This window comes from Xenopus laevis, chromosome 2L (genome assembly GCF_017654675.1).
Source record: "Xenopus laevis strain J_2021 chromosome 2L, Xenopus_laevis_v10.1, whole genome shotgun sequence".
Lineage (NCBI taxonomy): Eukaryota > Metazoa > Chordata > Amphibia > Anura > Pipidae > Xenopus > Xenopus laevis.
The window spans coordinates 187,900,339-187,926,314 of NC_054373.1; the positions used below are offsets into that span (position 1 = coordinate 187,900,339).

The following is a 25,976-nucleotide window of genomic DNA, read 5'->3' on the forward strand; positions in this document are numbered from 1 at the left end:
TCTGCTATGTTGCTCCGCCCCTTTTGTGTCTCGGACCGCCCCCTTTTGGTGCCCGCCCCCACTGGCCAGTAATATTTTTTAGTAAAGGTGGCAACCAGGGCTGGCCTTAGGCCAATTGGACCAATAGGGCCCCGCACCTCTGGGGGCCCCGCACCACAGGGCAGCACAGATAATATTTCCCTCAGCACATGATGCTGCCTGGCCTGCCCCCAACTTTGAGAGTCCAGCCCATCCCCAAATCCATAGGTCCAGCCCACCCCCAACTCTGATAAGCCAGCCTATCCCCCAACTCCATAGGTCTAGCCTGCCCCCAACTCTCATAGGCCCAGCTTTCCTCCAACCTTGATAGGCCCTGCCTGCCCCCAATCCAACCAAGCCTGCTCCCAAGCTGAATCGGCCCAGCCCCAAACTAATTGGCCCAGTCCACTCTCCTATTTCCTCCCTCTCTCTCTTACCCTGTGTGCCCCTATTATGTGCCCCTATTTCATCCCTCTCACTCTCTTACCTTGTCTGCCCCTTTCCTTTCTATTTTGTGCCTGTATGCCCTTATTTTCCTAAATACTTGGTGTGTCAGTAGCCAGCAACACTTTGTCTAGGGGCCCCGCCAACATGGTCCCAATTGGGCCCCACATTTGATAGGACCAGCCCTGGTGGCAACCCTACTCAGAACTAACTGTTAAATGACTGCGGCCGATGTATCTCCCACATTTGCAGTAAATAAATCATCCGTTAAGGATCTTACCCTGTTGGAGTCCCTCACCAAGAAGAACGTATCCCCCGTATATTCACTAATAGTTTATACTGGCGCACTCCAGGGTCATCCTAATGGAATCGCTGAATTCCAGGTTGTACATAAAACAAGGATTACTTTATTGCTATATAATCTTATACATCATTAGAAATCAGCGCCAGAGGTCTAGCGATTCTTTTGGGATGACCCTGGAGTGCGTCGCTACAATCGATTTGTGTATATACGGTAATAACTCGCAACAGACACACAGTGACAACGTAATTATTAATGTCACCAATGTTACTTTGTACCCACTCAACCTGGCAGGGAACTGAGAAGAAGAGAATACCCTGCCCAGTGACTAACAAGGTGTCACTATTCCTTTATTTATTATCAGATTCTCTCTCAGAATGTTCTGTTATACAGATAGCTAGAATCTCAGCTGCCATAAAGCAGGACAGGACTGCTGCTTACAATGGGGATCAGATAGGATCTGTGCAGCCACTGGGACAGAATGTTCTGTTATACAGATAACTAGAATCTCAGCTGCCATAAAGCAGGACAGGACTGTTGCTTACAATGGGGATCAGATAGGATCTGTGCAGTCACTGGGACAGAATGTTCTGTTATACAGATAGCTAGAATCTCATCTGCCATAAAGCAGGACAGGACTGCTGCTTACAATGGGGATCAGATAGGATCTGTGCAGCCACTGGGACAGAATGTTCTGTTATACAGATAGCTAGAATCTCAGCTGCCATAAAGCAGGACAGGACTGCTGCTTACAATGGGGATCAGATAGGATCTGTGCAGCCACTGGGACAGAATGTTCTGTTATACAGATAGCTAGAATCTCAGCTGCCATAAAGCAGGACAGGACTGCTGCTTACAATGGGGATCAGATAGGATCTGTGCAGCCACTGGGACAGAATGTTCTGTTATACAGATAGCTAGAATCTCAGCTGCCATAAAGCAGGACAGGACTGCTGCTTACAATGGGGATCAGATAGACTGGGACTGTTTATAACCCTTACTCTGTCAGTGTCACCTATTCTTTAGCCTTTCCTGCCCCCAGATAACAGTAGCTTTTTTTGTAGTTATTTATTAGCTCTGCTCATTATATAACACAATAGTTCCCCTCAGTAAGCAACAGATTATAAATGTGTTAGTTATTGATGATTAACTCTGTCATTTGCTTAATGGAGGCCCTGCATTTCCTGTGCAATTATAGCTGGATTGTTTGCCATTGCTGTCAGTCAGATCTGATTATATGGATTGGAATTCAATTTTCTCACTTTTTTCAGCAGAAAATCAAAAAAGTTTTGTATTTCATTTCTCTGCTCTGGTCAGAGATTCACTGTTTATTCCCTGTGTTTGTGCTTTGCCTGTTCATGTTCATACGGTTACCCACACATCTCATCTATCTGTTTTGTGACCCCTGGCTTCTTGCCTGTCTCTGCTTATTGTCTCTCTCTGACTTCTGCCCTTTCACTTCCCTTCATCCTTTGTATAGTGACTTGCTGGTTATTGAACTTGACTTGTCTGATGGTTCTTCTGTCTGGTTCCGAGCAATGTCTGCCTTCAGCTCCTGCTAGTTATCCCTCCCCATGTGCCCTGGCGCCTCACAGTTATTCCCAAGCTGCATTGCTCCTAGTGCTTAAAGGGATACTGTCATGGGAAAAGATGTTTCTTTAGTGCTGCCCCATCAGAATTCTGCACTGAAATCCATTTCCAAAAGAGCAAACAGATTTTTTTATATTCAATTTTGAAATCTGACATGGGGCTAGACATATTGTCAGTTTCCCAGCTGCCCCTGGTCATGTGACTTGTGCTCTGATAAACTTCAGTCACTCTTTACTGCTGTACTGCAAGTTGGAGTGAAATCACCCCTCCCTTTTTCCCCCCCAGCAGCCTAACAACAGAACAATGGGAAGGTAACCATATAGCAGCTCCCTAACACAAGATAACAGCTGCCTGGTAGATTTAAGAACAGCACTCAATAGTAAAATCCAGGTCCCACTGAGACACATTCAGTTACATTGAGTAGGAGAAACAACAGGCTGCCAGAAAGCAGTTCCATCCTAAAGTGCTGGCTCTTTCTGAAATCACATGACCAGGCAAAATGACCTGAGATGCACCTACACACCAATATTACAACTAAATACACTTGCTGCTTCAGGAATTACATTTTATATTGTATTGTATATATATTATATAATATATTGAATTATTCACAGTGTAAGTGTCATTTAGAAATAAAAACTAAACCATAAAAATCATGACAGAATCCCTTTAATGATAGCTGATTCCATTGTACCTTGCCCCCTATTGTTCTACACTGTGTCCTGCCTGAGTCCTGATATAAAGCCATTTCTTACAGTAGTATTGATCCATTGGGAAAACTGTCTCTCAAGCTTGTAAGTGATCTCAGAATACTGTGCAACTTGTCTGCTGCTTCTACTAGATCATCTCTCAAGCACTGACCAGCTTAAGTCCTCCTAATGTTGTTAAAGTACAACTCTTACCAATTCCCCAGACCAGAGACCAAGAGGGTGATCCCCGAATCCGGAGGTCTGACTTCCATAAGGAAGATCAGGAATATATAAGATTTAATAGTATGCAGAAAGAACACACTTACACACATACTTACTACAGGCTTACTAGGAATGCACCAAATCCATGATTTGGTTCGGGATTCGATCAGGATTCAACCTTTTTCCGCAGGATTCGGCAGAGGGCAAGGTCTTGAAAGAGATGGAGCAGTTAAAGTTTTGGGTGGAATATTGTAAAGCAATGCAGGTTTTCTTGTAAAAAAAAAACTGGGAATTTACGAAGAGCGAACTGCAAGAGAACTATATAGAGTTGAGACTCGCTGATTCAGAACTCGTTCATGTGGGTGGAACGTGGCCATCACAGTACCCCAAATCAGCCAATCAGTGATTAGCTTTCAACAGACAGCCGCAAATAGAACATTTAAAACTGAAATGTGATTGGCCGCCATGAATTACTGCACAAGGGCAAATCGCGCCGTATTAGTAATGAGCCCTAATGTCTCCTAATGCCCCCACTGTGCCCAGGACAGTTATTTTTCCTATGTGGTGTCAAAACATTAGCTATTTGCTATAACAGTAATATTTGTTTATCCCTTTCTGGTCTCTGGGTCTGACCCTGCAAACCATGTAACAGGTGCCAGTTCCCACTCAGGTCTGTTAATTAGCTGAAACATTGTTTCAGGCATCAGAACCAGCAGTGCAGAGACTAGAAACAAACCCATTCGGCTTTTGTATAATGGGAAGTGGCTCAGATTCAATTTCCTTGCAATATGCAAAAAACAGGGGAGTGGAGTTCCCCTTTAATAATTGACTTCTGCTTATCAATATCCATTAAATTCTTCTGTAAAGTTGATGAAAACAAGGGGGAGATCAGTGACCGATGGAAACAATGTGCAATTAGAGTGTTGACAGCAGAACTCAGAGAGAAGCTTCCAGGCGAATAGCTGTAGTTCACCTTTGAGAACAACAACTATTGTTGTTGATGTAGAGAGGGATATTCTGAGACAATTTGCAATTGTTTTTTTTTTTATTATTTGTGGTTTTTGAGTTATTTATTCAGCAGCTCTCCAGTTTCAGCAGTTTCAGCCATCTGGTTGCTAGGAGCTAAATTCCCCTAGCAACCATGCATTGCTATGAATAAGAGACTGGAATATAAATAGGAGAGGCCTGAATAGAAAGATGAGGAATAAAAAGTAAAAATCACAATACATTTGTAGCCTTACAGAGCATTTGTTTTTTTAGATGGGGTCAGTGACCCCCCATTTGAAAGCTGCAAAGAGTCAGAAGAAGAAGGCAAATAACTATAAAAAATAAATAATGAAGACCAATTGAAAAATTGCTTAGAGTTGGCCATACTAAAAGTTACCTTAAAGGTGAACCAACCCTTTAAACTATTATGTGGTTGCTAGGGGTTAATTACTCTAGCAACCAGGCCACATTCTTTTTTAATGAAAACAGAAGGTGGATAGTAGGATAAAAGATAAGCAATTATAAGAATAAAAGTGAATTAGTCAGTTTTCTTCTCTAAAATGTAATCAAGAATAACCTAGAAAAAAAATGAAGACCAATAGAAACGACGAGATGCATCTACTACATACTACAGTTTGATGTAAAGCTGGACTTCCTCTTTAACGTGTTGGCTGTTGGGTATTTTTTCAGCTCACTGGCAGAACTGTAACTCCCAGTTCTAGTCTCGAGGGGCCTACAGGCTTGGGACTCACTGGCTGACCTACATCTCCCAGAATGAACAGCAGCAAACACTTATTGGTTCTGTCATTCTCCTGCAAAGCCCAAGCTGACTGGAAAGGAACAGGTTAAAGGGGAAGGGCCAAGGTTCCCTCCCATTGCTGGCTCCGCCCCAGTTCTCCTATCTGGCAGTTAGCGCAGGGATTCCCTGATCTCAGTGAGCACAGATGGGTCAGATGGCATCTCTAGGGGTCTCTCCTGTGTCTGGCGGTCTCTTCCTTGTCTGGAAGCTGCTGCTCATGATCTTGGCTGCTCATTCCTTCAGTCTGTCCCGGCAGGTGGGCTCAGGGCAGCAGTATGGCAGCAGCACCCCGGGACCCAACTACCAGACCTACTACTTCACCCAACAGGTAAATCAGCAGCACCCTCCCCTGCACCCAACCTACAGCAGCACCCTCTGCCCCACCCACTACATCCCAATCACCAGCTCCCATCCAAACACATACACCCCCACCTCACCTGCACCCACCAACTGTCATATATTTATATATAATACACAAGAGCCATGAATATCTTGTAAATTATATCCTTATAAATGGTGAGTTCTGATGTCATTTCTGTCACATGACCCACTGAAATTTGTGTATTATAATAAATATAAATAAAAGTTCCCCCAGTTGCAAAATATGAGGATATTAGAAGTTACCTCGGAGTTTCATGACCTGTATAAAAACACTCGGCCTTCAGCCTCGTACTTTTATATGGTCATGAAACTCCTCGGTAACTTATAATATCCTTATATTTTACAAGAGGGGGCACTTTATTCACTATGTAATACACAAAAGCCATAAATATCATGTAAATTATATCCTTATAAATGGTGAGTTGTGATGTCATCAGTTATAAACGGTGAGTTCTGATGTCATCAGTTATAAACGGCGAGTTCTGATGTAATTTCTGTCACATGACTCACTGAAACGTGTGTATTATAATAAATAATGTACCCCCTGTTGCAAAATATGAGAATATTAGAAGTTACCTCGGAGTTCCATGACCTTCGGCCTCGTGCTTTTATATGGTCAATAGGGGGTACTTTATTCACTATATTCACTATATATAGCAGCACCCCACTTACCCAGCTCATTCCTGCCTTCCCCCCCCCCCCAGGCACATACATAGCACCCCCACTAGGTAAGTCGCACCCTATAATGGACTACTGTACAGGCAGCACCCTCTACACTACCAGCACCCCCATCTGGTGAATTAGCCCCGCCCCATTACTTGCGCCACCAAACAGCTCTCAGCATTAGTGATGGGCGAATAAATTCACCTGGCACGAATTTGCGGCAAATTTCTGCGTATCACTGCCGACGAATAGATTCGCAAATCTCCCATGAAAATTTGCCGGTGAAAATTCGCCAGCGTCAATTTCCAATTTTCACAATTTTTTCGTGAAAACGTGTGAATTGCTAGATTTTTTCGTGACAACTTTGAATTGCTCAATTTTAGAGATAACGTTCAAATTGCTCGATTTTAGTGAAAACTTTAAATTGCTCTATTTTTTTGTGAAAATGTTTGAATCTGTAGATTTTTCGTGAAAATTTTCGAATTGCTAGATTTTTTCCTGAAAACGTTCGACTTTCATGATTTTTTGTGATCTTTCCGATTGGCCGGGAGAAATTGGCCCATCACTATTCAGCACCCTTTGCAGGTAGTATCACTCAGGTACAGGTGACCTCAGTACCCCCAGATTAGCATAGTCAGTGTCAGCAGGTCTGAACCCCTACACCCCATGCACTTCCTACAGCTCAGTATCACTGTGAGGGCTACTACACTGAGCTCTAACACCTCCACCTCTGATTGGTCCAATGCTTGTGTTACCCTTTGTACTGCAGGTTGCCCTCTAGTCTGAAGCCCTACAGGCTGGCATATGGGTCATTATGTGAATGTTTAATAACTTTACAGCAGGCTGGCCCTGATCTCTTACACTTTAGGCGGGTGTTAGTTACCCCTGTCTGCTTGTTAACTAGTACCACCCAAGTACATGCCCTGTTCCCCCAGGCTGACGTACAGCAAATCTCTATAGGTCTTTACTAAGTGCCACTGTCACCCCTATTATAAACACCACACCCCATGCTGACATGCAGCACCCTAGGGTCCTTAGTGATTGGCACCCAGTGCACATTAAAGGGAAGCTCCTACTTCCTGGATTTCGCAAGTTGTTTTTAGCAGCTGAATTCTGTGCTGAGTGAATATCTGCTGACAAGTTCCTCGCTCATGTCTGTGTCCTGGCTCAGCAGTCACATGATGTTGGGGGGTCACTCCCCTGTAGCACAATCCATTGTTAGCGCTGCTCTGAGTGTTCCCCACTTATCATCTGTATTTAATAAATCTGCCAGGGGGAGGATACAGTAACCTGAGATCTGACTGCAGCTCTCCCCCAGCCTCAATATGTCTAAATGTAATTCCTATTGACTGTGTCTGTCCCTTTCTGCTCTCTTGGTCTGTCTCATGAAACAATGTAGCAGAAGCCAGTTAGGGGGAGGTTTGGGGTGAGTGTTTATTTGTACCCTGGGTACCCCTGGAACTATAGCAGGGTGACACCCCAATGTTTCTATATATCTGTAACCTTGTTATGAGCTAAGGGGGCCCAGTCTGAAGGTCAGTTAGGGGGAGATTTGGGGTGAGTGCTTATTTGTACCCTGGGTACCCCTGGAACTATAGCAGGGTGACACCCCAATGTTTCTATATATCTGTAACCTTGTTATGAGCTAAGGGGGCCCAGTCTGAAGGTCAGTTAGGGGGAGATTTGGGGTGAGTGCTTATTTGTACCCTGGGTACCCCTGGAACTATAGCAGGGTGACACCCCAATGTTTCTATATATCTGTAACCTTGTTATGAGCTAAGGGGGCCCAGTCTGAAGGTCAGTTAGAGGGAGATTTGGGGTGAGTGTTTATTTGTGCCCTGGGTACCCCTGGAACTATAGCAGGGTGACACCCCAATGTTTCTATATATCTGTAACCTTGTTATGAGCTAAGGGGGGCCAGTCTGAAGGTCAGTTAGGGGGAGATTTGGGGTTAGTGTTTATTTGTACCCTGGGTACCCCTAGAACTATAGCAGGGTGACACCCCAATGTTTCTATATATCTGTAACCTTGTTATGAGCTAAGGGGGCCCAGTCTGAAGGTCAGTTAGGGGGAGATTTGGGGTGAGTGTTTATTTGTACCCTGGGTACCCCTGGAACTATAGCAGGGTGACACCCCAATGTTTCTATATATCTGTAACCTTGTTATGAGCTAAGGGGGCCCAGTCTGAAGGTCAGTTAGGGGGATATTTGGGGTGAGTGATTATTTGTGCCCTGGGTACCCCTGGAACTAACTCAATGTTTCTATGAGATCCTTCCTCTAATGAGCCTTACGGTTACCCTTCCATCTTGTGTAAAAGTGCAAGAATGTCACCGATAGTCGTAAGAGAATCACGAGGATCTTGCACAGCCGCTGGTGTCTATCACTGTAGCTATTTTGGATGAGTTGTGTTACTTGTGTAGGTGCTTTATGGTATTGTCACATGTCTGGAATAACTGCGGCTCTTGTTCCAATCTCAAAGCCATTCACTCTCTCTATCCCATATCAGCTCACTGGTTCAGAGCATGGACACTTCTTGGCTGGTTGGTCTTGGTTGATATAGCCTATTATTAAGGGGTGTTCCCCAAAAGCGTTAAGTGCCCACTCCACGGCAGCCACCTGTGCTGTTTAATGTCTTATTTTAATCTACAAGGAAGTGTGGCCAATATTCTTTCTCTTTTTATCTTGGTTGATATAGGCCAAAAAAAGAACAAATCAAAGTTTATTTTTTTTTATTTTTTTACTATGGCACCATTTTTCTTGAATTCTAGACCATGCGTGGAACCTTTGGAGGCAGTTTCATCAGGCTCTACTGATATCCTGTCATTTTGCAGTTGGTCTGTATTTATTATCCAACCTAATTACTGTGAATATGCAAAGCAAGTGGAGACCAGAGAACCTCCCAGTACTCTTCGGAACTGCCCAAATGGGAGAGGAACCTTGGATTGTAAGCTCCACTGGTACAAGAACTGATATCTATAATGAAATCTCTAGGAAAATGATAAGCAGCAATTGGTGCCGCCCCATTGGTCGGGGCCCAACCCAAGATTTTAAAGCAAATGACCCTACGGCCAGCCATGCATGGAGCGGAATGTGAATGGGAAATGGAGCAGAACGGTGCTGGGCAGAGTTCAACCTCACGTCCTCCTAAAGTTTCCCTTTAGTAACTTGATATCAGCAGAAATAACCTCAGAATGGAGTAGGGGGGATTTAAATTAAGGCTTAAAGGCAACACTAACCCCCCTGCACCTCTAGGGATGGGGGGGGCAATGTACAAACTTGTTCATCAAACCAACTATTAATCAGTTGGGTATTGGACCCTGTATCTACAGCTTCTATAGCAAAGTAGAAATTAACCCAGTTCTGCTCCTAAATTTCCCATTCTCATGAAATCCCCTAAGTCACCATTAAAGGGTTTGTTCACCTTTATGTTAACTTTTAGTATTATGTAAAGAGGGATATTCTGAGACAATTTGCAATTGATTTAAATGTTTTATTATTTGTGGTTTTTGAGTTATTTAGCTTTTTATTCAGCAGCTCTCCAGTTTGTAATTTCAGCCATCTGGTTGCTAGGGTCCAAAATCCCCTAGCAACCATACATTGATTTGAATAAGAGACTGGAATATGAATAGGAGAGGCCTGAATAGAAAGATGAGGAATAAAAAGTAGCAACAATAATACATTTGTAGCCTTACTGAGCATTTGATTTTTAGATGAGGTCAGTGACCTCCATTTGAAAGATGGAAGGAGTCAGAAGAAGGCAAATAATGCAAAAACTGGTAAAAATAAATAATGAAGACCAATTGAAAAGGTGCTTAGAATCGGCTATTATATAACATATTAAAAGGCAACTGAAAGGTGAACCTCCCCTTTAAGCCGTTGATTTCCAGCAGAAATGTGAGCCAATGGCGCCAGCGGCGCGGAGCAGCGTTTCGCCACACACTGAGGCTGTTTGTTCCCGTGAGCAGTGAAACTGTGGCTCTAATGAGGCTAATGGATTTGGCAGGAGGCTAATGGATTTGGCTGGCTCCTAATGAAGAGCAGAACAGTGCAATGGAAACAATGGGCTTGATGAAGACAATGGAGTTTGCTTGGCAATTGAGTAATATAAGGAAGTAGTTGTTTGGGGCGGCCAGTGAAATGATATATTAATTCTCTCTCTCTCACACCCGCTCTGCACATTTGTAACTTTCAGTCCCGAGCAGGAAACCTGCCTCATTTCCTCTCTACCAAACTGTCAGTTTCCTCCACTCTCTTAATGAGCCTTCAAAGCTGCTGTCATATTAACCCTGTAATGGAATAGCTGCTTTCGTTACACATTGGGGGGGACCCTGTGCAAAACAATCTTCATGTTTTATGTTTTTCATAGTTTCCAAATTATTAGAACTATCTGTTTGTTGGGGTCGCTGACCCCAACGAAGTTATAATTACAGACTGACTGTAAGTCTTCACTTACTGCTTATCTTTCTGTTCAGACCCTTCGTTATTCATCTTCCATTCTGGATCCCAAACAGGTTTCTGGTTGCTAGGGTAATTCGGCCCTGGCAACCAGATAACCGTGAAATTACAGAATTTAATCCAAAACACTTAAAATGACGCTGGACATTAATAGGCTGATAAAAGTTACCGACTCAATACAGCCCGACCAAGTCAACATCATATTGGCACATAAATTTGGTAGACAAACAGCCAAATATCTAGGGGAAGTGTAAAAAAATTGGTTGAGGCCCGAATTGGCGAATTAACGTATACTGGTCCAATAAGTCTCCATAGGCCCCTATGGGCTGATAAGATCCGCCTGGTTTTGCCCAAGGCATGGGTGGCCAAATTGGGCTGAGACAGGGCAGGAACTAGGGGTAGAGAGACGTATATGGGATGTAAAGCAAAACAGAATCACCTTTGGGTCCAGGAAATCTGGTCTGATCTGGGTCAGGGAGAATGTCTCTCTAGTGATCCAAAGAAATGGATCAGTATCGCCCGTGTAGCTTGGGGCTTATAGGGACACTATCATCAGTTAATAGTGCTGCTCCAGCAGAATTCTGCACTGAAATCACTTTTCCAAAAGAGCAAACAGATTTTTTTTATATTTCATTTTGAAATCGGACATGGGGCTAGACATATTCTCCGTTTCCCAGGTGCCCCCAGTCATGTGACTTGTGCTCTGATAAACTTCAGTCACTCTTTAGAGCAGAGACACACGCTCAGATTTGGGGGAGATTAGTCACCCAGCGACAAATCTCCTCTTCTTCTGGGCGACTTATCTTCCCGAACTGCCTTCCCGCCGGCTAGAATGTAAATCACCGGCGGGATTGCACTCGGAGCGCTTCGTTTTCCAAAGTCGCCTGAAGTTTCCTCGTGAGGCAACTTTGGATGACTTCGGAAAACGAATCGCTCCCAGTGCCATCCTGCCGCCAATTTACATTGTAGCCGGCGGGAAGGCTAGAATGGGGAGATTAGTCGCCCGAAGAAGAGGAGTTTTGTCGCCAGGAGACTAATCTCCGCAAATCTGTTTCTCTGCCGTTACTGCAAGTTGGAGTTATATCACCCCCTCCCTCCCCCCCAAGCGGCCTAACAACAGAACAATGGGAAGGTAACCAGATAGCAGCTCCCTAACACAAGATAACAGCTGCCTGGTAGATCTAAGAACAACACTCAATAGTAAAATCCAGGTCCCACTGAGACACATTCAGTTACATTGAGTAGGAGAAACAACAGCCTGCCAGAAAGCAGTTCCATCCTAAAGTGCTGGCTCTTTCTGAAATCACATGACCACGCAAAATGACTAGTGATGGGCAAATTTGTCCCGTTTCACTTGGCCACGAAATTCGTGATTTTCCCGCGAAATGGGATTTTTGACGCCGGCGACAATTGACGCACATTAAAGTCAATGGGCGTCCGTTTAATTGTCGCCGGCTTCGGAACGGGCGCCGGTGTCAAAAAATTTTTTTGACGTCATCGAATTTTCACAACAAATTTGCGAATGTATTCACCAGTGGCGAAACTTGCAAATTCGCTGCGAATTTCGCCCCTGACGAATAAATTCGCCCATCACTAAAAATGACCTGAGATGCACCTACACACCAATATTACAACTTAAAGAAATTATTTAGAGGGTGAATTATTTGCAGTGTAAACAGTTTAATTTAGGAATAAAAATTGCACCATGAAAATCATTAGGGAATCCCTTTAATGATAACGAGTCCATCATCAGTGGAGAGGTTTTATTTGTTGGTGCTCATGTTGTATTTGTGGATGAAACAAAGAAGGCTCTGGAGGATTTTATTTTATTTTTCTTCTGCAGTCGGAACAACAGAGGATGAGTTTGTTTGTCCATCTGGAGCTCGTCCCCCTTGATTAGTTGTCCATCTGCTTTCTGGAAAGGTGACACACGTTTTCCTTTGGGGTTTTGCTCCAAGTTGCTGTTATTGAGAAGAGGATTCTGCTTGTTGTTCCATGGAGGTGGGGCGAGGCATTTATTTATTTTCCATGAGGCCTATGGTCCCCAGTTTTCATCTCACTGATACCCCCCCATACATAATTTGTACTGCTTGACATTAGCTTAAAGGCGTAGTTCACCTTTAAATGAACTGTTAGTATGATGTAGAGAGGGATATTGTGAGACAATTTGCAATTGGTTTTCATGTTTTATTATTTGGGGTTTTTGAGTTGTTTAGCTTTTTATTCAGCAGCTCTCCAGTTTGCAGTTTCAGCCATCTGGTTGCTAAGGACCTAATTCCCCTAGCAACCATGCATTGATTTAAATAAGAGACTGGAATATGAATAGGAGAGGACTGAATAGAAAGATGAGGAATAAAAAGTAACAATAACAATACATTTGTAGCCTTACAGAGCATTTGTTTTTTATATGAGGTCAGTGACCCCCATTTGAAAGCTGAAGAAGTCAGAAGAAGAAGGCAAATAATAAAATAAAAAACTATAAACAAAAAATAAATAATGAAGAACAATTGAATAGTTGCTTAGAATTGGCCATTCTATAACCTACTTAAAGTTAACTTAAAGGTGAACCACCCCTTTAAAGAGGAACAAAACATCTTCACTTTAGGGATGCACCGAATCCACTTTTTTGGATACGGCCGAACCCCCGAATCCTTCGTGAAAGATTCGGCCAAATACCGAACCGAATCCGAACCCTAATTTGCATATGCAAATTAGGGGTGGTAAGGGGAAAAAAATTTTTACTTCCTTGTTTTCTGACAAAAAGTCATGCAATTTCCCTCCCGCCCCTAATTTGCATATGCAAATTAGGATTCGGATTCGGTTCGGCTGGGCAGAAGGATTCGGCCGAATCCGAATCCTGCTGAAAAATTACGAATCCCGAACCGAATCCTGGATTCGGTGCATCCCTACTTCACTTATTTCCTTTCGTATTTATAATATTAGCAGTTTTACACTTCTAATATGTTAATTTGCAATAGCAGGTTCTGGGGCAGATTTACATAGGGTCAAATATCGAGGGTTAAATCCATCGACTTCGAATATCGAAGGGAGAGGGGGTCTGGTCCGGCGGGGGCCCACGAGGGTCGGGGCCCACCGGGTTATTTCCCGGGCCAGTCCGACACTGTCTTCAGGGGTTCTCTTCTGCAAGGCATGGGCATTTTTGGGTCCTGACCCATAGCTTACATAACAATTCCTGAGCTAGAAGCTTGAGGTTGGAGCTAGTGATGTGCAGGCTGGTCTGACACCCGCAGGACCTGTGGATTGGACGGGTTCAGACTGACTTGCTGGGTCACAAGTGGGCTCAGGCTTTCCTTACCCAACTGCCGGATTATGGTCTGATTTATAGCCATGCTCCTGCCCATCTCCTTTTGTGATGTCAGAGATGGGCGGATTGGATATGGGTCTATATATAGAGCTTCCACACTGGGTTGGGTAGGGTTCATGTTGGGAAGGATTGGTTTAGGGTTGGGCGTGGATTGTATTTTTATTCACCCGCACATCACTAGCTGTAACTGGTTGGCTACAGATGAAAGCTTCAGGACATATACTTTAAACATGAAGAGCACTTACAAATTGGGGAGATTGCTTCTTTGCTCCCCTAGATACCCCTGAAAGCTCAGCTTGAAGGTCAAGTAGAGAGATGTTTGGAGTAGGGATGCACCGCATCCAGGATTTGGTTTGGGATTTGGCCAGGATTTTTTTCAGCAGGATTTAGATTCGGCTGAATACCGAACCGAATCCTAATTTGCATATACAAATTAGGGGCTGGAAGGGAAATTGCTTGACTTTTTGTCACAAAACAAGGATGTAAAAATGTTTTCCCCTTTCCTCCCCTATGCAAATTAGGATTGGGGTTCAATATTCGACAGAATCTTTCGCAAAGGATTCAAGGTTTGGCCGAATCCAAAATAGTGGATTTGGTGCCTTCAAACGCTCATTTGCTATAAGTGGTATTCATAGGCCTATGGCTAATGCACCTCTGTTTTCCTGTATCCAGAGACGTAACTATAAAAAAAAAAAAAAAAAGCAGATCCTGCACCTGCAGGGGGGCCCAGGAGGTATAGGGGCCCCATTTATATACAATTTAATATATATTGGAAAAACAGGTCAACTTCTAGACTGGGGCATAACTACAGAGGAAGCAGACCCTGCAGCTGCAGGGGGGCCCTGAAGGTATAGGGGCCCCATGAGACCCTACTTAATGAGCAATTTCAATATATACTGGTAAAGCAGGACAACCTCAGATATGTTGGGGGGACCAGTAAAATCTAGTTACACCACTGCTTCTAGACATGCCTTCCTCCTCCTTGTCAAAGGTTGGACCTTCAAGGAGAACTTGAACCAAAAAATGTCCCTCAGCAACTGTGCAGTGTAATAGTTCAGGACCCAAGTACATGTTGCATTGATTGTCCTTGTTGGCCAAAGGGTTTGAGGAGGGCTGGGATTGACCTTGAAAACAATGAGGTGGCACCTTGTGGGTGAGGCCAAGAAATCCTTCTTTCCTTTTATCTCTGCAAAATAAGGAAACTGATGAGACAGGATGAGTATGGGGGGGGAGGGGGTTGTGCACATTTAGAGGTTCCGTTGTCCTTCACTGGTTTCCTTGCAGCGAGGCCTCGCCAACACCCTTGTTTTGGAATAATATCCTTCCCAACGAGTTTCCCAGATGTCTCTTGTTAGCCCTGCTTTAATTACCCTCGGAACCCTGGTGTCACACCTTAAGAGAAGCGATAAATCCATTAGCTGCTTAAATGATCCTTTACAGCGGGTGTGCCAAACTCAAAGGACAAATAAATTGGGCAGAACTTATTGAGGGTCTCGTTACTTGTAAAGGAGGTGGGAGAAGAAGCAATAAAGAAAACAAGGGGATTAAATGCCTCTTATTCCTTTTTATGCTTTCATGATATTTTAGTGGCTGCCATTGAATTTGTTCTAATCCCTGAATTTTAACCAAATTTCAAAATAAAGACCAGGAAATTTAAGGATTAAAAATGTTTCTGCTGAACAATATGAAATCCCCCTAAAATGGGATATAGAGGAGAGCAAATGATAAGGATATCTCATGAAGAGCGGGACTGAAAGGGACACAGAATTATTGACAGACCAACAAACTCAATTACGAACAGGAACCTCATACTTTGGTAGAAACCTCAGACTGGGGGTTCCAATGAGAAATTAGGGGGTACCCAAAATAGATATATGTTAATCCTTTTCTACAGAATTGTACAGCCAGATGTAATAGCACATGAAAAAACCTTCCCATTGCATTATGGTTACATGGAGTTATGCCGATTAGCCCTGGTTATCTAAATCAAGCAATGGTAGATTATTTTTACCAAAAATGAACAAGATTTTATAACTGCAACAACCTCCATGTTTCTACAGGTGGACCACTTTGGTTTTTTTGAGGACGCCACCTTCAAGCAGCGCTACTTAGTGTCGGCTGCTCACTGGAAGAAACCTGGGGGCCCCATATTGTTCTATACTGGCAACGAAGGAGACATTACTTGGTTCTGTAATAATACAGTGAGTACAGGGTGGGGCAGTGCAACCAATGGGCTTGTGTTTGATTTGGGTGGGTCTGTTTTATTGACGTTATGGGCCTCCCACTGGTAGCTCCTTGAGGTTGAAACTCTACCCAAAAACCCACCAAAATAATCTTTCTTCTTAATTAAACTAACCATTAATAAAGGTGACATGTTAATGAGCAGCTGTATGACTGTCTGTTATTTCCATCTAGGGGTTCATGTGGGATGTGGCTAAGGAGATGGGAGCCATGTTGGTGTTTGCCGAACATCGCTATTATGGAGAATCCATGCCCTTTGGAGATTTGGCATTCAGTGTAAGTAGCTTTACCCGGCATCACTCTCAATGGGAGGTCAACATTTCAATTAACTTTAACGGGGAAGTAAAGTCTAAAATAGAATAAGGCTAGAAATGCTGTATTTTGTTTACGAAACATAAACATGAACTTACTGCACCAGAATCCACAGGGGGTCACCATCTTGTAACTTTGTTATACATCTTTGCAAGACCAAGACTGTGCACATGCTCAGTGTGATCTGGGCTGCTTAGGGATCGTCATAAATGATCAAAACAGCACAAGTCAAATAATATCTGCCAGAAGCCAATACACAAGACTGATTAATAATCAGAATATACAGACTGCACTGGGTCCTGTGTTGTCATGTAATCTAATGTGGATTTTATAGTTTTTGTATTGTTTAATACAAACTTTCTCCAACTCTGCAGAACCAGTGGCTGCAGCAAAATAATCCTCCAAATAGAATCCCAGTTTATCTGTTTAAATCTGGCTCCATGATCTTTGTCCCTGCAGCTGGAGTTGGAAACAGTAAAGGGGATGTAAAGGCAAAAATAAAATCCAATACAAATCTCTACACAGTCGCCGACTGCTCTACAGGGAAACAAACAAAGCTGCTTGAGTTCTGCATGGCTGGGAAGTAAGGCGGGGGCTCCCCCTGCTGTTCATAAGTATGATTGTTTCCCTGCAGAGCAGTTAGGGACCGTCTGACAATTCCTATCCACAGCAGTAAATGAAGGGAGACTCACTGCATACAGTCAGGTTCCTTATAAAAACGGTACACATTTTTGAATTAAAGTATGTTGGAGATAGGATTCTTTTTCATTAAAGAAAGTAAAAATTGGATTTTATTTTTTTGCCTTTACATGTCCTTTAAACATGTGGTGCAAATCCAATGGTCTCCCAAGGCAACAGGACAACCTTATGGCTTTGCTGCTTATTAATTAATTCTTCACCCTTATTGCTAAGTTAATTTTCACCCTACTTTTTTTAGGATCCCAAACACTTGAATTATTTGACATCTGAGCAGGCCTTGGCCGATTTCGCTGTTCTACTGAGATACTTTAAAGCCACCACGGAAGGAGCTCAGGATAGTCCGGTCATTGCCTTGGGCGGGTCCTACGGTGGGATGCTGGCTGCCTGGTTTAGAATGAAGTACCCAGACGTGGTTGTGGGGTAAGTAGATGGGACTTGGAGCTTGTTTAGCAGAAATAATCACTTTTTTTTCCCAGGGCCAGAGCACAGCTGTGAAAGTGAACGGGAGTTAAGTGCCGTGACTAATGACACCCAGCCCTGAGCAATCGATTAGCCACGCTGCTTGCTCTTCCCTTGACATGTCAATAAGGCTAGAAACCTGCAGGCTTAGCAGTCCAGTGCTCCAAAAAAAATTATCCAACATTTTTCTTTGTTGACCCAACCAACTCCCATATCTCTTCAAATGATCTCCAAGCCAAGCAGTTCCCCCTGGTCAGCCCTCTAGGTCAGTGGTTGCAAGACTTTGGGACCCCCAAATCTCATCCTAAATTGTCTTCAAGCTTATTCTCTAGGAAACAAAATAGGCAGTTTATCTTAAATTTCAATGTAATTGTCATCAGGTAGTGTCCAACCCACACCCCTGGCTCTGGTACCCCTTTACTTGTGCCATCCCCTCAGCTTGGAGATCACTGTTCTAGAAATGGGCTCAGATGGGCTGTGACTGAGACTTCCCTTGTATACACCCCCATTTGATTTGGATTTTGTTTTTTTGAGCCCTCCCAAGTTCCAATGCCCTTAAAGTATATAAAGTTTAGGTTAGCCACGGTGCATGGAGTCCTCATTGGAGCTTAACTCGACTTTTCTTTCTCTTCTTCAGGGCCGTTGCATCATCTGCCCCTATCTGGCAGTTTGAGGATTTAGTTCCCTGCAATGAATATTATCAAATTGTAACAAATGACTTCAAGAAGAGCGGGCCTGGATGCTCAGAAAGTGTCCGGAACTCTTGGGAGGCCATTAACCGTATGGCTGAAACAAGTAAGTGATAAGTCAGGAAAAGCAGGCACTGTTGTTAAGGATTAGTATGAGAATTTCATAGTCACAGACCCAAACAGTGGGTGGGACTAGAATACTCTGATGGAAGCTTACAGAGGATTGGACAAGAAGCCTGTAACTCAAACAGTGGGTGGGACTAGACTCCTCTGATGGAAGCTTACAGGGGGTTGGACAGGAAGTCTGTAACTCAAACAGTGGGTGGGACTAGAATATACTCTGATGGAAGCTTACAGGGGGTGGGACAGGAAGTCTGTAACTCAAACAGTGGGTGGGACTAGAATACTCTGATTAAAGTTTACAGTAGGGTGGGACAGGAAACCTGTAACTCAAACAGTGGGTGGGACTAGACTACTCTGATGGAAGCTTACAGGGGGTTGGACAAGAAGCCTGTAACTCAAACAGTGGGTGGGACTAGAATACTCTGATGGAAGCTTACAGGGGGGTTGGACAGGAAGCCTGTAACTCAAACAGTGGGTGGGACTAGAATACTCTGATGGAAGCTTACAGGGGGTTGGACAAGAAGCCTGTAACTCAAACAGTGGGTGGGACTAGAATACTCTGATGGAAGCTTACAGGGGGGTTGGACAGGAAGCCTGTAACTCAAATAGTGGGTGGGACTAGACTACTCTGATGGCAACTTACAGGAGGAGGTGTAGGGAGTCTGCAACACAAGCAAAAGGTGGGCCTAGAGCACTCTGATGGAAACCTCCGGACCTGAGGCTTTAGAGTCCATTCATATTTCTGCCTCTCCTGTGTGCATTAGGTGATGGGCTGCAGTGGCTCTCCAAAGCTTTTCACTTGTGCTGCCCCCTAAAGAACAAGGAGGATGTTGTGGGCTTCAAGGGTTGGCTGAGTGAGACGTGGGTGAGCTTGGCCATGGTGGATTATCCTTATCCCGCCAGCTTTCTGGAGCCTCTGCCTGCTTGGCCTATTCAGGTAAGGGGAAATAACACAACTATTTAGAAAGCTAAACCTACCCTTTAATTCTCACTGACTCCACAAGCTACAGGCCTGGAAGGACCCTCATTGGCTTTGCTGTTTTCCTATTACTTGCATGCAGGTAGTTTGCAAATTCCTGAAGAACCCCAAGAGTGGAGACAAAGATCTGCTGCAGGACATATTCCAGGCTGTGAATGTTTATTACAATTATACCGGCGACACCCAGTGCCTTAATACGTCTCAGACTGCCTCCGGGAGCCTCGGGGACCTGGGCTGGAGTTACCAGGTAATGGCTAGTGATTAAGTGCAAGTCAGTCTTATCTATGGCTCTGTGTGGGAAACATTGGCAATGCTGGAGAGTAATCGGAGGGCAGTAGTGGCTCGGATTTTGGGGGGCTACCAGCCAACACTCACCCACAAATTCATGGAATATTAAAGATTGTTCATATGTAATGATGTACAAAATGCTGCAAAGCTTTTATCCTTCATGAAAAGGGAGCACCTTACACTGTATTAGTATTTGTACAGGGCCACGGCCTATTGTTCTTGATTGCCATCTAGTGGCTAAGAATCAGAAGACATTTCAGAGATTCTATCTGACAACACAGTGCTGCAGTTTGGCAAAATCCTAAATTTGCTGTGTCCCTATTAAAAAAATAAGGAAATTCAGACCCAAAGACCCATTTTAATCTTTAAAACAAGTGAGATTTCAGAAGATATCAGGAACTCATGGGTAATATAATAATGGGTGACTAGTTTGCTTTATGTCTAGGGACCCATATGGGATGACTGTATGGCTGACATTCTAGCTATCTGTATAACAGAGCATTCTGTCCCAGTGGCTGCACAGATCCTATCTGATCCCCATTGTAAGCAGCAGTCCTGTCCTGCTTTATGGCAGCTGAGATTCTAGCTATCTGTATAAATGAACATTCTGTCCCAGTGGCTGCACAAATCCTATCTGATCCCCATTGTAAGCAGCAGTCCTGTCCTGCTTTATGGCAGCTGAGATTCTAGCTATCTGTATAACAGAACATTCTGTCCCAGTGGCTGCACAGATCCTATCTGATCCTCATTGTAAGCAGCAGTCCTGTCCTGCTTTATGGCAGCTGAGATTCTAGCTATCTGTATAACAGAACATTCTGTCCCAGTGGCTGCACAGATCCTATCTGATCCCCATTGTAAGCAGCAGTCCTGTCCTGCTTTATGGCAGCTGAGATTCTAGCTATCTGTATAACAGAGCATTCTGTCCCAGTGGCTGCACAGATCCTATCTGATCCCCATTGTAAGCAGCAGTCCTGTCCTGCTTTATGGCAGCTGAGATTCTAGCTATCTGTATAACAGAACATTCTGTCCCAGTGGCTGCACAGATCCTATCTGATCCCCATTGTAAGCAGCAGTCCTGTCCTGCTTTATGGCAGCTGAGATTCTAGCTCATTGGCTGTACAGTACAGACTAGTAATCAGGTTTATATGTGCCCCAGGCTTGCACAGAGATGGTGATGCCGTTCTGCTCTGATGGGGTGACTGACATGTTTGAGCCTCAGTCGTGGGATTTTCAGGCTTATTCTGAGGAGTGTAACAAGCAGTGGGGAGTCAGACCTCGGGGCTCATGGATTACAACTGTGTACGGTGGGAAGAACATCAGCTCCCACAGCAACATCATATTCAGGTATGAGACGAGTGGCCACTCACTACTGACTGACACATATATCTTAATGCCTTTGTTAAAATATGATTATTTTTGTACTTTTATTTTTATAAATTCCTTACATGCTCTAGTGTCTCCTATGTCTCCTATTTACCCCTTTGTTCTTATGCCGGCAGGCCAAGTTAATAGTGCAGTTATATGGTCCAGTTTACTTTGTTATCTTCTATGAATCCGAGGCTCCCCTCATATATCAGCAGGAACAGTTCCTAAGTTTGCTCATAGTCTGTACAGAGAGATCCCATAAAACTATGGCAGCATAGGTATTCCCTGTACTAAGCACAATTCAGCAGGAACAGTCCCTAAGTTTGCTCATAGTCTGTACAGAGAGATCCCATAAAACTATGGCAGCATAGGTATTCCCTGTACTAAGCACAATTCAGCAGGAACAGTCCCTAAGTTTGCTCATAGTCTGTACAGAGAGATCCCATAAAACTATGGCAGCATAGGTATTCCCTGTACTAAGCACAATTCAGCAGGAACAGTCCCTAAGTTTGCTCATAGTCTGTACAGAGAGATCCCATAAAACTATGGCAGCATAGGTATTCCCTGTACTAAGCACAATTCAGCAGGAACAGTCCCTAAGTTTGCTCATAGTCTGTACAGAGAGATCCCATAAAACTATGGCAGCATAGGTATTCCCTGTACTAAGCACAATTCAGCAGGAACAGTCCCATAAGTTTGCTCATAGTCTGTACAGAGAGATCCCATAAAACTATGGCAGCATAGGTATTCCCTGTACTAAGCACAATTCAGCAGGAACAGTCCCTAAGTTTGCTCATAGTCTGTACAGAGAGATCCCATAAAACTATGGCAGCATAGGTATTCCCTGTACTAAGCACAATTCAGCAGGAACAGTCCCTAAGTTTGCTCATAGTCTGTACAGAGAGATCCCATAAAACTATGGCAGCATAGGTATTCCCCTGTACTAAGCACAATTCAGCAGGAACAGTCCCATAAGTTTGCTCATAGTCTGTACAGAGAGATCCCATAAAACTATGGCAGCATAGGTATTCCCTGTACTAAGCACAATTCAGCAGGAACAGCCCCTAAGTTTGCTCATAGTCTGTACAGAGAGATGCCAATATTCCCCTGTACCAATGATAATTCAGGAGGTTGATCTCATAGTAAATTAAATAAACCTTTAATTAGTATTCTGGACTGATAATGTTTTTCCTTTGCAGTAATGGTGGTTTGGATCCTTGGTCGGCTGGAGGAGTAAAGGAGAGCCTGAGTGACTCCTTAGTTGCCATTTTGATTCCGGAAGGGGCTCACCACTTGGATTTGCGCTCAAACAATGACTGTGACCCCAAGTCGGTGCTTCTGGCCCGAGGACTGGAAGTGGAATATATGAAGAAATGGATTGAACAGGCAAGAAATGGGAGAGACTAAAGGTGCTGCTGATAATCCATGTGAACAGCAGTTAGTCTGAAGCATCATTGGCTGCCTATGGATAATAATCCCTGTGCTGTTAATGATTAGTAGTGTGTCGTCTTTTTCAAATACCCAAAGCAGGACATACTCATGTTATTCAGCATCAACTGTTCAGCTGAAATCCAGAAACTAGCGGTCCAAAACTGCTAATAACTTAGAAACCACTGCTCAGAGGAGCACTCTTGGTAAGTTTAAATCATTTTCAGAAGGGTTAGGTGCCCTTTAACTAATTCATCCTTCACTCAAACCAACCCAAGTACTTTTACCAGGGCTACAGTTATAAAGAGGAAACTCAGGTTTAATTTGGCGTAATAATTGTTATTAACTGTTTAGGTGAGCCAGGGATGGCGTATTTATCAAAACCAGAATTATCTGAGTATTTCAATTAAAAAATTCCGACCAAACCAGAATCCACGATTTGACCTTATTTATTATTAAAAAAGCACAAATTAATTGGTTCGGGGGGGGAAACCCGATTGATTTCCTGAATAGTCTGAAATAGTGGGATTTTCGGGTTAAAGATGGCCATACACGAGAGATCCGCTCGTTTAGTGATGTCGCCAAACCAGCGGATCTCTCCCTGATATGTCCACCTTGATTCAGACTTTTTTTTTCCACTAAAAATTCAGATTTTATATATATAAAAAAAAAAATAGCATTTTTCAGGTTTTTGGAATTCGGATTTTGATAAATAATCCCCTACATGTTTTAAGGAAATCAAGTGTCTCTTCCAGCTGGTAGGGGGCTGTATCACCAAGATAATGGGCTTTCAGAGGGAACTTTATATTCTGTTTAGAATAACATTTATTTATTTAACCCCCAGCACAGGATTCCAGAGCTCACTTTAGCTGTACCAGTGGTCTTAACCAATCAGCGCTCGTTTGCAGGCTTAAAAGCAAGCATCTGATTGGCTGATACTAGAAATGCATTAAACGTTGCACCTTTTTTTATTGCACAGCCAATGGGATTTGAGAGTTGTAGTTTACCGAGAGCCACTGGTTTTTAACAGTAAAATGTGTAAAGCTGCAATGTCTTCTGTCTTTATCTAATTGTGGTTGTAAATTAATGTATAAAATATAAACCGACAGGGGACTGGATCCTTCTGTGTGGGACTTGCGCTGATATTGTGCGGATATTTACTGGCCTCTCTTTCTACATTCCCACCCCTCTGTGATAAAGAGAAGCCAAGCGGTAGTCAGATTGGGGGGCACCAAGTTTCAAATATGCAGTGAGTAAAAAATGTAACATACCGAGACCAAGTAAAATTCATTGTAGCTGGGAGAGTCAGTGACCCCGGCAACCAGATAAGTAATTGTGGCACTAGATTTTTGTCCCTTTTCATTTATTCTACTAGTTTTTCTGTTCAGCACCTCTGCTGTTTATTTTCCAGTTTTTCCATACAGGTTGCTAGGGTGAGTGGGGCCGTAGCAACAGGTTAATAAGTGCAAATTATAAAGGCAGCGGTGCTGCTCTCATAAAAATAAAGCAACACAAAAATATATAAAACTTAAGATTTATGGTACATTATCTTAAAGTTCTACTGTCTATTACATACTAAAACATGGAATTTGAAGGCAAAATTAATCTGGAACCTCCGTACGGGGTTCTACACAATTGTGATGTGTGTAATGGGCTGCACTCGGCTTGTTGCAGTTTAAGCATCATCCCCACCCCGAGAACTTTGTTGACTTTTTTTTTCTTTTGAAATAGAGAAAAATGTGACTGATTAATAATTGACACATTACATTTTATATGTTTTCATATAATAAATTCTGATTTAAAAACCCAGTGATCCCCTTGTTTTTTTGTTTTTTATTACAACCACTTGTGAAGGGTGAAACTATAATTCTGCTGTAAAATTAAATAACAACTATTTAAAGAAAGTGGGGACTGATCTGCAAGCGTCTGAATCCATTGCTGGCATGTCAGGGGTTAATGTAATGGGCTGAATCCACTTTCTACAATGAACTTAATGGCATGGCTGGGGTTAATACAATGCTCTGAATCTTACCAGAATGTATGAGGATTAATGCAATTTTTAATACATTTTTTACTGTAATCTTACAGATGTTTCATGGCAGGCAACTAAATGTATTTTCTATAGTGGTCTTACTGGCATGTCAGTGGTTAATGCAAAGCTGGGAAGCCATTTTCTACAGTGCTCTTACCAGCATGTCTGGGGTTAATGGAATGCTCCAAATCCATTTTCTACTGTGATCTTACCAGCATATCTGGGGTTAATAGAATGCTCCAAATCCATTTTTCTAGAGTGATCTTACCAGCATGTCTGGGGTTAATGGAATGCTCCAAATCCATTTTCTAGAGTGATCTTACCAGCATGTCTGGGGTTAATGGAATGCTCCAAATCCATTTTCTAGAGTGATCTTACCAGCATGTCTGGGGTTAATGGAATGCTCCAAATCCATTTTCTAGAGTGATCTTATAAGAATTCTGGTTTGTTATTCTCCTTAAAGGGGACCCGTCACCCAAAAAAAATTATTCAAAATCCTATTTTATCACATTAGTCAAGTAAAATGAACTTTAATTACACTGTATAAATTATTTGAATCTTGTTTTCACCAGTCTGGGAATTCATAATTATAACAAGCAGGCAGGAGCCATTGTGTGGACACTGTTATTAAGTCTTGTATCATCTCAGAATCTTGTTTGTGCATCAGAATGGGGGACCTGATGTCCATCCCCATGTCCTGGTTACACAATTAAATGGTGAAGAGATTGGGGGGAATGTGGGGAGAGCAGTGACATGTAGGAAGTGCTGAATGGAAAGTGAAAGTAATTGCCCATGGCATAGAGGAGGGGCAGACAATATTTGATTGACAGCTGAGATTTATAAATGAGCTTACAACAGCTATGAATGCTTTAATAAAAAATAGAAATTGGATTTCATGTTTAATTTGAAAAGGACTTTTATTATTCAGCTTTTTTTGTGTCTGGGTGACAGGTCCACTTTAATGAAAAGGGAAAATGTTTTCTCTGCTGTTTGTTGTTAGTCTAGTGGCAGATATAAGTGTATTTAATAATAATAATAAAGCAGAATATAGAGTGACCAAAAAGAAAAGTAACAATACATCTAATTGTATTTAATTGCATAAAGTAAACTCAATCTAATACAAGACAAATATCCCCAATGTAACGACTGTGGGATTGATGGGAACTTGCTGTTCCTGTGAGCAGCCACTAGAGGCCTCTGTTACACCACCCTGTGTATTAGGGACTGATGGAAGTCTCCATTGATCATTGTGTTACATTAATGCCTAACGTTAACCCTTTGTGTGCCGACAAGGTTTTTAGCTGAATGTAAAACACCAGCAAGTAGAAAGCTGGGTCAGACGTAGCTTTATAAGAAATAAGGGGGCAGTTAGATGCTTCTCAATCTCATATAAAGTAGAAGTCCAACATCATTTAGATCCCTTGTCCTGCCCTTTGCTCTAGAGCAATTTCCCCACTGCACATACAGGGGATCCAGAGGGGGTGGCC

General features: G+C 43.0%; 1 protein-coding gene across 1 annotated transcript; it reads left to right on the plus strand.

The window, feature by feature from the left end:
- Positions 1–5,150: 5,150 nt before the first annotated feature.
- Positions 5,151–24,266, plus strand: prcp.L (prolylcarboxypeptidase L homeolog). The gene is made up of 9 exons (XM_018247846.2): positions 5,151–5,378; positions 15,935–16,075; positions 16,290–16,391; positions 17,365–17,546; positions 18,223–18,380; positions 19,162–19,334; positions 19,459–19,623; positions 20,821–21,008; positions 22,229–24,266. Exons 1-9 carry the CDS (start codon positions 5,196–5,198, stop codon positions 22,434–22,436), a joined length of 1,500 nt encoding a protein of 499 aa, XP_018103335.1. The 5' UTR covers positions 5,151–5,195; the 3' UTR covers positions 22,437–24,266.
- Positions 24,267–25,976: the final 1,710 nt, after the last annotated feature.

Bases quoted from the DNA above. Each gene is read 5' to 3' on its own strand.
- prcp.L (XM_018247846.2), top strand. From the start codon at position 5,196: ATGGGTCAGATGGCATCTCTAGGGGTCTCTCCTGTGTCTGGCGGTCTC. The intron at 16,392-17,364 runs GTAAGTAGCTTT...TACTTTTTTTAG, and splicing joins TTGGAGATTTGGCATTCAGT to GATCCCAAACACTTGAATTA. The intron at 21,009-22,228 runs GTATGAGACGAG...TTTCCTTTGCAG, and splicing joins CACAGCAACATCATATTCAG to TAATGGTGGTTTGGATCCTT.